General features: G+C 37.4%; 1 protein-coding gene across 4 annotated transcripts in view; it reads right to left on the reverse strand.

Moving 5' to 3' along the window:
• Positions 1-12,768, reverse strand: part of SLC44A3 (solute carrier family 44 member 3) — a 40,592-nt gene that overhangs the window by 13,751 nt on the left and 14,073 nt on the right. For all 4 annotated transcript variants that reach the window (XM_088060322.1, XM_014250945.2, XM_014250947.2 and 1 more), the window contains 2 exons: positions 8,538-8,703; positions 2,374-2,530 (listed from right to left, as the gene is read on the reverse strand). In XM_088060322.1, coding sequence (XP_087916448.1) covers positions 2,374-2,530; positions 8,538-8,703 — 323 coding nt within the window. The remainder of the gene's footprint in view (positions 1-2,373; positions 2,531-8,537; positions 8,704-12,768) is intronic.

A 12,768-nucleotide genomic window follows, 5' to 3' on the forward strand; every position in this document is an offset into this window, starting at 1 on the left:
AGCAGATATTTCCATTAGGATTTTAGGAATTGTTTTTAATTCAGAGTCTTCAATATTAATGACTGAAGAGCTGTGCATTTTTTTTTCTTCCTGTAGATGAAAGATTCTTCTCTGGGAAAAAAAAACAAGTGCTGCAAGCAGCTTTGTGAGCCAACAGCTGCCTGGGGAGAAAAACAGGCAGGCAAGTCAGTAATCCTTAAAGCACTTCACAGTGATCAGGGAGTGCAGAGACAGATAACCTGATTATCAAAAACCTTTCACAGTTCTGAACAACTGGTACCCTAATGAACCAAAATAAAAGAATGGATAGAAGGGCTTATATGAACATACATGTGTTTTGACTCAGAGCATTACATTACATTCATTTTTCAGGTCAGGAAGAAAAATCTTGTATTAGAACAGGTTATTCATAGACCACTGAGCTGTATTAATTTCATAACAAAAACTGAACAGTAAAGCTTAAGGTTTTTTTCCATGCTCCCCCATCACATCATGAGCTCAGAACAGCTCATCACAGAGAGGATGCGAGAAAAGAACAAGACGTTTTGGTATCCACGGTAGCCTTCCAAATTTAAGAGCCTGTTTTTCTCAATAAAAGGAAATTCAGTTCAGGGATACTTGATCTTTTTAATGTTACTTTTCCAGAGGTCAAAATGTTTTTATCTTGTTTTGGAAAGCAGAGATCTTGCAGTCACTATAGAAAATTCAGGTCCCAGCAACTACTATAGTTCAAGAAGAAACCATAAACCTCCCAAGTTTTTCCAAAAAGTTTCATGAAAATATTCCAGGAATAACTCCTTCAAAATGGTGACTGTACATGTAAATTCCTGACAGAGAATACTTTACTCTTGCTATGTACTACTGGAGAGATGATTTTACTAAAGCTCTGTTTTCTCAGTAAGGACTGTTTGTTAAAAGCCTAGAGCAAGGGACTTCACCTACAACCTCCTTCCTGATTCTGCTTGAAGACTGCTGTGTAGAAAACATCTGCAAATTTGCCTGCAAGCTTGCAGGCCCCTGACTTCTTCTCTGTTCACAGAGAACAGCAACATTTTTTGCAAGGGTGGGGAAGTCTGGGTAAGCTCTACAAGAATGCAGTCACTTCTCAATCCTTTAGTCCCACTACTCTGGCCCTCGGTGAAATGGGCCATCATTTGTCCTTTCTGCCATGCGAAGGAGCAAGGTTACTCTTGGGGGTAGCCTTCCAAGGACCTGAGCTGGCCAGAGCACTTTCTAGTCTCTTTAGCAGCAGTTACAGCTGTGGGTCATGTCACCGGATGCTTGGGAACTGGACCAAAAGGAGTCTGCAGCACAGTGCTACAGACACAAATAATCTTTCTTTGCTAATTAAATCTACAGACATTCAGATTGCAAAACCATGTAACAAGCAAGCCCACTTATCCTGCTTTCTCTAAAGGCAGAAAATATTCTGTCATCCCATGTACTGTCTTTATACAGTGTTCTTAGTTAACTCACCAAGTTTTATAACCAAAACTTTCATATGAAAGCAACATAAATCCAGACCACACCTTTCAAGTGTTTTTTTACAAGGGGTTTTTATTTAAGCTTTCATAACCTATACCAAACACATGCCTCATAGGTATGATCAATGTAAATACCCTGTCACAACTATACATAATATGGACAATGTAAACCCTAGTGGAAAAGACCTACATTTGTAACCTTTTCTTAAATCTTCTCCTAAAATCAAAGCTGTGCATTCCTAACAGTCCTCCCTCCTTGCAAATGTGCCAGAATTACCTACAGTGGTGTGCTTCATGCAGAAGACAATAAATGTGGAGATGTATGAAAGGTAAAAAGAAGGCAAAACCCATTCAAAACAGCCCAGATCTATGATTTATGTATCTAAAAATGTGTCTTGGATACCACACAACTCCCAGGAACAGTTCTTATTCCATATATTCTTCCTATAAAAATATATTACAAGGTAGACAAAGTATTTTCTGTAACAGATCTTAAATCTAACAATAGTATTCTTACTTATGCTTCTTAAATACCTGTCATGCAAAAATTTTTAATAGAGCAGTCTGCCAATTTTTTCTTTATCTTTCACAAAAACAATTATATAAAAACACTAAATAAAGGTTAGTTTAATATTGGTTAAAATAATATTTTCTGCTTTTAAAAATATTTGACTTAAGAATAAAAAAAGAAGCATTGATATCTGAGTTGAGAGGAAGAAAAGCTTTCCTCATGAAGAAAACATGATAAAATATAAAATTCATCCATTAATAATAGATAGTAAGAACAGTATCATCTATTTTTAAGCAAGAAATATATTCTTCACTTGTTTGCACCATGATCTCACCTTTAAACTACTACTTTTATAGTGTAACAGAAGTATTTACCTACCTTTTGGTTTAGGATACTGTAAAGGTACAAGAGAACAATCCTTGGTATTCTCAGTATTGTGATTAGAAATGAGCCTTTTACAGCAGTTCCTAAATGGTAGCAGAAAAGAACTGATATGGAAGACAGCACTGGATGAGGTGGTGGGCTATTTTTATTTCTAGAAAGTAAAACAAACAAATTGAAAAATGATTTAGCAACTTATTAAGAAGATAAGCATTGTGTCTTTTCAGTATTTGGAAATTTTAAGAATTAAGCTGTTAACTCCTTTCCTAATTGAACTACTCCAGTTTTTCTACTGACTTCATCTGAATGTTCACCTTAGTCCAAAAAAAACCAGCCATATTTATAACTTCTGGGGTAGTTTAATTCTTAAGCAATTACTGTTTCCTGGAGTGCAAAAATACATAGGGAAAAAACCTACAATGCAAAACAGGAGAAGTAAGTGAACAATATCTGAGAACACTCCTTGAGCACCTCTCTCCAATTTCTGTCACTTCTCTTCAATCTCTTATTTGACTCTTAGTTCTGTAAGATTTTAGTCTGATGCAATTAATCCACTATTTCTTCTTTAATGGTAAAATTAAAACTAGAAAATAAATCACAAGTTCTCACATGTAAAATTGAGAGCTACCACCTACTTTTATAATTGCAATTTGGACAAATATGGTTTAAAATTTTGTTAAAATGAATAATACTTTCTTTTGTTTTGCTTTTTTCTTTTTTTTTTTCTTTTCCCTATAGAACAGACTTTCTTTTAAAATGGAATACAGTAAAAAAGATTATCATACTATGTATTCAGGATTATAATTGGAACTAAGAAACTTGCAGTTCTAGTGCACACTAGCCTGTATTGTTTTGGGAAAAAAATGTCTCAGCCAAAATCAGAAAGCAAAGACAAAAAATGGCCTAAATATAAGTCTTACTATTTTGCTTCCTTTATAAAGGTCAGTTTAATGTCAGTCATTTACATACAGTAATATGACCCAGCTCTCTAGAATTTATATAAACTTCAGGAAATCAACCTAAAGGCACTCCCTCAACCCTTGTCAAATGCTGAAAAAAAAAATATCAGTTAGATTAACATCCTAAGTACCTTTAAAAATGCTTCATAGGATAAAAAAACCCCTACATTGATCAATAGTTATAATTAGACCTTCCATAAAGTAACTCTTAAGCAACTGGCCCAACCCTGAAATATTTAGTTAGGCAAGAGAACCAGCAGCAGTTTGACTAAGTTTGACTAAGTAAGTCATAAAGATCAGACCTAGAGTCACAAATAAGAATTCTTGTTTTCAGAATTGATTTTTTCAAAACCTCTGTTACCTTGAAAAACCAGTAGTTTGCAAAAGAAATTAAAAAATAAAAAAGCACCAATAAGAGAATGAGTGGTTAGGGCTAAGCAGCTCTAAAAATACACTTTTATTAAATCCTCACTTCAGCAAGGATTTCAATCATACACACTATATTCAAGAGAGGGATTATAGTTCTGCAAGAATCCTGAAGATATCACTGCAGTTCATTCAAAACACAAAAAACTTTGCAGTGGAGAAGTTGTATTTAAATATGTGAATATACCACATTATTTGAAATAGGAAATTCCAGCAAAGCAGTTGCTACATTTATTATTTTTGTCTTAAAACCAGGGGAACAGCTTGGGGGATAGTGGAATTTTATACTGAATAAGGAGGTTTGGGGTTTTTTTTGAGCCATCAGGTTCCTATGTTAGAAACACATATATTGTAGTGTGGATAAATTATTTTATTCATACTGAGACATTGTTTTTTTTCTCCCCAAAACATTTCCTTACAAATGACAGTGTCAGTTTGATCTCAGAATATAAATTATTAAGTTTCTGCAAGTTAAAGGTTAACTAGTCATAAGAAACACATAAAGGAGAAAGTTTATTCTTGTGTTAATAATATACTTGTTACTGAAGAGAAAAACGAAGAAGGGTTTTGATGTTTTTAACGTGAATAAATAATGAGCAGGAATGTCAAAATTTAAAGCTTAGTTTAGATAATTTTTTACATATTTGGATGTTTTTCAACACCTTTTTCTTTTCCTAGAAAAGGAATTAGCACAAGAACAGTGTCTGACAAGATTTTGCTTTGCTCCAGATTAGAAAAAGAACAGATTTTCCTTCTACTTCTGGTTCAGAATAGGAAACAGGAAAGAGGCTAAACAGCAACAGGTGATGGTTATGACTCAAACAAGTTCAAGATTGGCTCAATATCCACCTACTCCCACTGCTCTCAAGGCTGAAGTTTCACTCACCTTTGTGCATATTATATGTATATGTATGTATATGTATATATGTAATCCTGAAGTGACTTTAGCAGAAGCATACAATCATGCAGTGTTTTCTGTGCATGTGAACTACACTGCATGTGCACAAGGTGCCAGGGAAACCTGGGAATCTGCCTGATGGGTTATGAGTACAGCCAGAGGTTGCTTTTCCTCTTTGGTATTTCTGTTTCATGTTATCATGAGATTGTTTGATTTACATACAGCACTACTACTCTAAACTCCTGTGGATCTGTATTCAATACCACATTATATTTTATTAACTTTATTTCTTCACGACTGTCAATTGCCTTCTTTTACTTCTGAGCTCTGTGACATTCAGTATATTTTTTAACACTAAGTTCCTTGAATCAAATGATTGCACATTCACCTTGGCTTTCATTTTAAAAATATTTTTTGTCAGAAGAAAAAATTGTCATCTTGACACACCCAACAGACATAGATATTTGAATGGGAGAAAATGGTATTTCTTAATTTCTTTAATATCCTCTTCTCTTAAGAGCTATGTTTACACTTTTCTTCACTCACACCTCACCAATTTCAAAGACTGTCTAAAAATAACTTTAGTATAAAATATTCTAAAATGTTAAGGAATGAATCTTCTATTCCTCAAGTAAATATGAATCTAAATTTTTAAACAAGGACAATAAATTACAAGATTTGTAATGAAACAGACATTATGAGACTAAGAGAGACCACACGGACTGTACTTCCTACTGCCCTTTTACCTTATCTCAAAGCCACATGGGACAGGTCTGATTACATACATGCTGGTGGCTCTTTTCGGGCAAGTACATAAGTAGGCCAAAGGATGTCCCTAAATATTGCAGATACATTTGAAGAGGAAGCCTTTAAAAGTTTCTGCCTTTAAAGCAGAAAGTCTTTAAAAGTTTGTTCTAGTTCATCTTTCAATGACTTTGGTGCACACCCATAAACCTTCATTTTTGACTTACTGGGAGCAATACATATTTCAGTTCTCTTGGAAATTGTGGTACTGGACACCTTAGTCGTGTAGTAGAGAACCCCAATCCTTAATTTCAAATCTGTGCAGTGATATGTGTGCACTGAAGCTACTAAAGAAGCTCACACATGGACAGGACAGTGATGCCTGTGACATGGATCGAGTTACCATATCACCTTCCTTTACTCCCAGAGAGGAGGAAAGGCTCATCTCCCTGCAAAGGTAAATAGACACGTAACACCTAAGCAAATCAAGGTGAGAATAAACCCTCATGTAAAACAGCACTTGTAACAAAGAAGGCTTCTTAAAAGACCGAGCCCTTTTCACCAGTTGTAAAATGTAAACATTAAGTAAAAAATTCTATTTATTTTTATAAAATTAATGAAATTCTTGTCTGTTCATATTTCATCTAAAATAAAAGAAGGTAAAATCCATTTTCAGTTGTGGTATTATAGGCCAAATATACATAACCTGTAAAGCTAATCCAGGTAAAATGGATTACATTTTACCCTGCCTGCCCCATTTGCAACTCAGCTGTGGTTGTTGGTCATGCAGTGCATTGCTGAGTGCGCTGTGGAAGGAGATTTCCGCATGGGAAGGCCATGCCATTTCCTTGGAGCACTCACAGGACAAGAAGAAAGCCTGTCTGTAAGATCCCATAAACAAACTCTTGTGACATGCTTTTATGACGCTGCCCCAGGGAATACATTAAAAACACACAGCAGACAATCTCAGAGTTGCTGGAACAGCTCGAGATAACCCTTGCCCTTGCTGGTGTGGCTACCCCTGCAGCTAACCACCCTCTCCCCGTTCCTGCACTGTTCTGCATCTCTGTGGATCTGTGGTGACAGCTTAAAGGCCAGGACAAGGGATTACTACCACAGAAAAGTTGCGTTTCCCCTTGCAAACACAACTCTCTCAACACAGTACAGGTCACCTGGCAAGCAAGAGGAGAGCTCAGTGGTATTGTACAAAATGATACCAATACAATTGGGAGCAGGAACCTTCTGTACTTTGCAGCCAGTTCCTGCAGCAGTAAAAAATAGCTGGAAAGCGGAAGCCCCTAGCAGAGCAGTAAATGTCATCACAGAAGTTTCTACAGGTGCTTCCCTGCTCTGCATGAATAAGACAAGGACAGTGCCTTTGCTTTGGAGGTTTATGCGGTGTACTGCACCAAAATGCACTGCAGCACACAGCCCAGGAACTCAGCAGAACTACTTTACTTCTCAGGAACTCAGCAGAACTACTTTCCTCTCCTATGCTTTCTCAAGCCAATTTAAATGAACCTTCAGTGCCTCAGCATCCAGCAGCTAAAACTGAGGTACATCAATGTGCTTACAAGAGAAGTGCAGCTCACTATCCACAGCAGCACAGCCGTGGGAGTTACAGAGCTTCAGTAGGAAAAAGAGATGACATCAGAAATGAGGGTTCCTCTCTTTTCAGGTCCTATTATAGCATGTGAAATAGAAGGGTGAGATGATGTCACTCTTTCAAAACTATTTCAGCCTTTAAAAAAGCAACATTTTAGGTTTTATTTGCTATCACCCAAGCACGAGTTCAGTGGCACAGCTGCTGTGCAGTTAATCATGTCAGGGGTAGGCTCCAAATACACATGTTAAACCTTGTCCTGCCTTGGCTTTTTGCATGGGATGATACAACATTGCTTGAACCAGGGGTGGGCACTTGCTGTTCCTAGATCTTCCAGCCTTGTTGCTTTGGCTGGAACAGCACAGCTCCGTTGGCTGCTGCAGGAAAACCCTATGGGGCCAGTCCTGAAAGCAGAGCCTGCACTGGTGTCTCTGCTGGGCAACACACCATTTGGAGACCTTCCAGCAGCAGCCTCTTGATCAGTGACTGTAACACCCAAGGATATATTCTGGAGACCATCCACAGAACCCTGCTTCCTAAGTTTTGGAGAAGGCCAAAGCCATCCTTCCCAGCTGCCCGAGCCATATGGCCCTGGGCAGCCGCCAAAAGCGCTCCAAGGGCCCCATGCTCTCTCTGGCCAGGCTCCCTACCTCAATCTCACATCACCTTCCTCAAGGGTTAATTTTTCAATAAATTGAGGTTATCATTATATTCCTCTAATACAAAATGAAGAAATGCTTTAAAACACCAGAGTTTTTCACAAATCAGAAAATCTCATCACTGGCCATAGAGGAACAGAGTACTGAGGATGAGAGCGCTCATAAAATACTCATGAAGAAAAATTTTATCAAGAAAATGCTCTCTTCATTGTCAAAAAACTCAACAACATATTATGAGATTTAAATCTTCCCCTGCAATGAGTGCATAACCCAATTTAATTTCATTTTACTTTTCCTCATTTCCTCCACATTTACATTCCAGGGTATATAATATTAAAAGAAGTTTGTTTGCATATGTCTAAACACTTTACACTGTTAAAGCATCTACAGTTAACTGAAAATATCTGCATAGAATGAAAAAAAAACCTATTAGACCAGCATTTATGCAGGCAGTGCAAATGGAAACCCACAGCAGGGATGAACACTTAAAATGAGGTCAAACTGTCCATGAATACATGAAACTACCAAGGAATAATATATTGCTTCTCATTGGGAACTAATGCACTCCCCTGGAAAAGAGTGCAATGAAGCCTATGCCTTCTGAATGGCAATTCCCCCAGAGTCAACAGAGCTCCAATGGCTTAAATCAAGGGGTTTGGCCCAGCACCTCCAGCAGCAGGGGTGAGTCACATTAATATCATGCACATTGTAAAACCTTGCTCAAGATCTTGCAACAAACATTATTTTATAATAAATTGGATTCCAGATATTGTCATAAATTGCAGTCTAATTGAGACTATTTTTCCTAGAAAAAGATGGAAAGTAAATGCTGGAAAATCCCAAAAACTATCAAGGAGCAATTCTGCACTCACCTGTTGAAATAACAAGTAACCACTGCCCCAGCAATCACCATTTGCTGACAGGCAAGAATGAATTCACTAGTCCAGATAAGGCCAACAAAATGATACCATGCCATGTAGCAAATTCCAGACAGAGCTCTGTATTCTACTTGTCCTCCTGAAGTGGACTGTGCAGAACCTGAAGGTGAGATTACACTGTTGTATTATTATAACATGCCAGACAAGGGGGAAAGGGGAAGGGGGGACAGGGCCAAAGAAGTACATGGAAGTGCTTCTGTCCATGTTCTCTTAACTTCTCTTCAGTAAAGTTACAAAAAAAAAAAAAAAAAATTGATGCTATTTAATTCTGTCCATTCTAACAAAGTTAGAGAAACAACATTTTATAATTCAAATTGGATTTTGAAAAATAAAATCTCACAAAGAGCAAAATGTTATGCTTAAATTGGGATTGAGAGACAGCTACCAACAAAAGAGGAAAGCTACATATTAGTACATATTAGTAAATTAGTAAATTAGTACATATTAGTAAAGATATCAAGATATAAAGTAAGAGAAGACATTACTCAAGACTTGAGTAATCAAATAGTTCAGAAGTAAATGAAATCTTAATTTTCATTAGTTGAATTTGAAATAAATGCATAGTTATGAAATGCTTCAGGAGTTTTTTTAGTAAGAAGTGGAAGGGAAAGATTGCAGAAAAATATTAAGGATACATAACATACTGTTGCAGCAAAACAAATAAAATATTTTAATAGTTATTATTAATCAGAACCATGGCCATTAATTTTCTGTTCTCTATACTTTGCAATCTTTGTGCAAAATACAGAAATGTGGGCTCTCTGGGAGGGAAAAAAAAGTACCATATACGGTAGTACATGCTCCAGTGTTACTACTTTATCTAGGAACACAGACAAATTAACTTATTCAAGCTAAAAACATTCCTTCCACTTCTGTTACTAACAAAGAATTTATTACATATTCATAGAAGTCTTTTCACAAAAGGTGGGGGCAACTCAGATTCTTCAACAATCAGACTTTCTCTGTGTAATCCTATTTGTGGCAGTAGACTCTGAAGGCTAGCCAGGGGATAATGGCATTAGGACCATTTGGTCCTAGTAAAAGGTCTCTAGGTTCCTAACATGCTATTTTTTTAAAAAAAAATATTTTATTTTACCAAGCCTTAAGTCTATTAACCTTAAAGAGAAACATGTTCACCAAATAAAACAATCTCTGGAGGTGAGTAGTTTCTTATTCCAACTCCATGAAAGAAATAACAAAGTGAGGCAGAATTGACTATTATTCCTCAAACAGCAATATAACTTAAGCTTTAATACTTCATGTATTCATTTGGCAGACTTGGCAGTGTTAGGTTTACAGCTGGACTTGATGATCTAAAAGGTTTTTTCCAACTTAAATGATTCTGTGACTCTGTGTTCTCCTACAGGGTAACACACCAACCTTCAAGTTCAAAACTACCACATATACAAAGCTATCTAGGAAATGGTTTCTTTCTGGACTGTTTTTCTACAGCCAAAGACTTCTTACTCAAGAATAACTAAAAGTAGAAACAGTAAAGATTTGTTTCAGCAATACCATCAAGTTTAGACAAGCTTTTTTAAGTTTTCAGAAGCAAGGTCTTTTTGTCTGTAAATTAAGAAAAACATCCATCCACCCCATACTGGCAATGAAATATTGTTTTAAAGTGCTTTGAAGGATAAAAAAATGCTACGTGGGTACATAAATATAGACATGTTCTAGATATTTCCTTTTCTGAGAGGCTGACAATATTGGCTGAACAGGCAAGCTCTCTCCAGAGCGGTACGGTTGGTCATTCATAGAAATACTGTTGTGCTTCCAATATATTCAAATGAATTTCAAGTCTGTGAAGTGTAAGATATTTGATGGCTTGAAAAAGCTACTACTCAGATCTCTTCTCACAAACTCTCCCTCATTCCTCCCCTCTCTGATTTTAAGTTTGCAAAAGTGAGGGTTTTTAAGGGGAGGTTTTGAGGATATAGCAATTTACTTAAGTCATTAAAACAAGTGAGACACTATGGCACTATATAATTCTGAATTCAAGAGATTTTTCATTTCCCATATTTCTTCCAGAGCCTCTAGACTGCCCTTTCCTGCAGCACACACAACTAGCCAAATAAGCTCATTATCCATATCTTACCGCCCTCACTAAGGGAACTTAGGCAAACAAGATGTCAGTGAGATACAAGGTGTCCTACCTCTCCATTTTCATGGAAAGATGTTTTGCCATTTGGTAGCAGAATTAAGGACATTTTCCACCATACAATCCACCTGGACATTGCTTTGTCCAAAACAGACTTTTTCAGACTTTGTTTCTGTAGTGCTGTAATGAAGACTGATAAATGTACATACGGCAAGCTAATTCTGTTTGCTTTTTACCAACCTACTAAAATAACCACCTGCAGCAATAACAGTAATGGCTTCGTCTTTCCTGGACAACTTGAACATGTGCATGGTGCTGTGCTCAGCTGCACAGAAATCAGGCAGAGTCACCTGTGAGTTCACCTTTGATCACTTTGCTTGTCAGGTATGGTAAACTGGTTTTGTTGCTTCACAAAAATCTGTTTAACGATATAAACATCTCTGACTCCCTATCTTCTGAGCCTACCAGACATGCATAATTCTGTTGACAGAACTACATGCAAGGTAATTTTTTTATATCAGTATCTCAGATAAACTTTAAAACCATCCTAGATAACCTGTTGAGAAAAGTATATGCCATTTCTGTTCACACAAACTAAACTTTTTCAACAAAGCCCTGAAATACAGTTTAATCTGTCAACAGAGTATTTTTCTCCAACTACACAATCATGAATCTTCCCAGTGTACCATACACTCTTAGTGATAACATTGAAAACAACTCAGTAAAGAACTGAAGTCCCTACATCTGAATCACCAAATCTGGAAGCCTTTGATCAGTCCAAGTGTTGATCTACTGCCAATACTTCAAAAGAAGTGATGTTAAGAATGCGAACAGGCACAAGTGCTTGCAGCAGAACCAAGGAGAATTTCCCCGTGGGACTCTCAGCCCCGTGCTGCCCTGGGAGCCAGCACAGCAGTGCAATGAGACACCAGTCCATGGTGGGTGTGTGCAGTACCTTCAGCTACATTTTGGGATTTCCAGACTTAGGTCAGATGTCCTTCCTCAGCAGCTACTGCTGCTGCTGCCAGTTTTTGCTGATGCCTGCAGCAACAGGCAGTTGTAAGAGACAAAAATTCCTGGGAAGTCCAGGCCAGCAATTTCCTTATCACAAACAAAGAGCCACTGACAAAAAATACTGAGAGCCTGTTTATCAGTTCCCGTTAACATGAAAATATGTTCTGCCCTTGCCACTGCTAAGTGAGGAAAGGTTCTGGAATACACTGAATCTTAGTGCTTCCTGCAACAGAATTTATTGTGTTACCTTATTAATGTTTTATCATGTAAAGGTATTTACAGGTAAGCTACCTAACTGTAATTGGAATGTCAGGGCCCCTGCAGGAAATACATTTTTATTGCCCATTTTGCTGCTGCACAGCTTTAGATGGCAGTTCTGCTGCTCACTTGCCTGTAGGATGCACCTTCATTACATAAAAAAAAATTACACCACCTTCTCATCCTACATCCACAGTATTTACACCATGTGGACCTCACAGCTCCTGCATGCTGGAAAGCTGAAAGACATGCTCTGCTGTGCCACTTGGCCACTTCAGTTCTGCAGTGAAATACCCACAAATTAGCAAACAATAAAACTCAATAACCCTAAGACATATCAGCTTTTCCAAAGAACAGCTGAATTCCATTCCTAGCCAGCTAATGGTTCTAACTTGTGCCACTGCTTGTGCTACCTAAAGTCTCATGAAGTCTTGGCATTTCTCCTAGTTTTCTAGGTCTGGAATTTGCTCAGGCTCTGCTGCTCCGACAGAATCTGAATTACCAAGGTAGTTAGGCAGGTGCCTACCCTAAAACGCATAAGTAGTCCCACTGATTTTAATAGGATTATCCATGTGGTTCAAATTAGTCATGTGCATAAGTACCTTTCAAGTGGAGGCTATAACTTTCTATAGCTCCCATGAAGTTGGGTTTTTTCTTACAATTACTAACTTTTGGAGGAGGTGTAAATAAGGTGCCTGCATGGTCACATAATGATCAGGTGCACCACAGCTGAAGTGAGGATCAAGTGCTCCAGAACCATTGAGATGCAGACACCACAAATATTGTATAACT

This window comes from Pseudopodoces humilis, chromosome 10 (genome assembly GCF_049639895.1).
Source record: "Pseudopodoces humilis isolate 2021_Gansu_Grassland_sample_001 chromosome 10, ASM4963989v1, whole genome shotgun sequence".
In the NCBI taxonomy this organism is placed as follows: Eukaryota; Metazoa; Chordata; class Aves; order Passeriformes; family Paridae; genus Pseudopodoces; species Pseudopodoces humilis.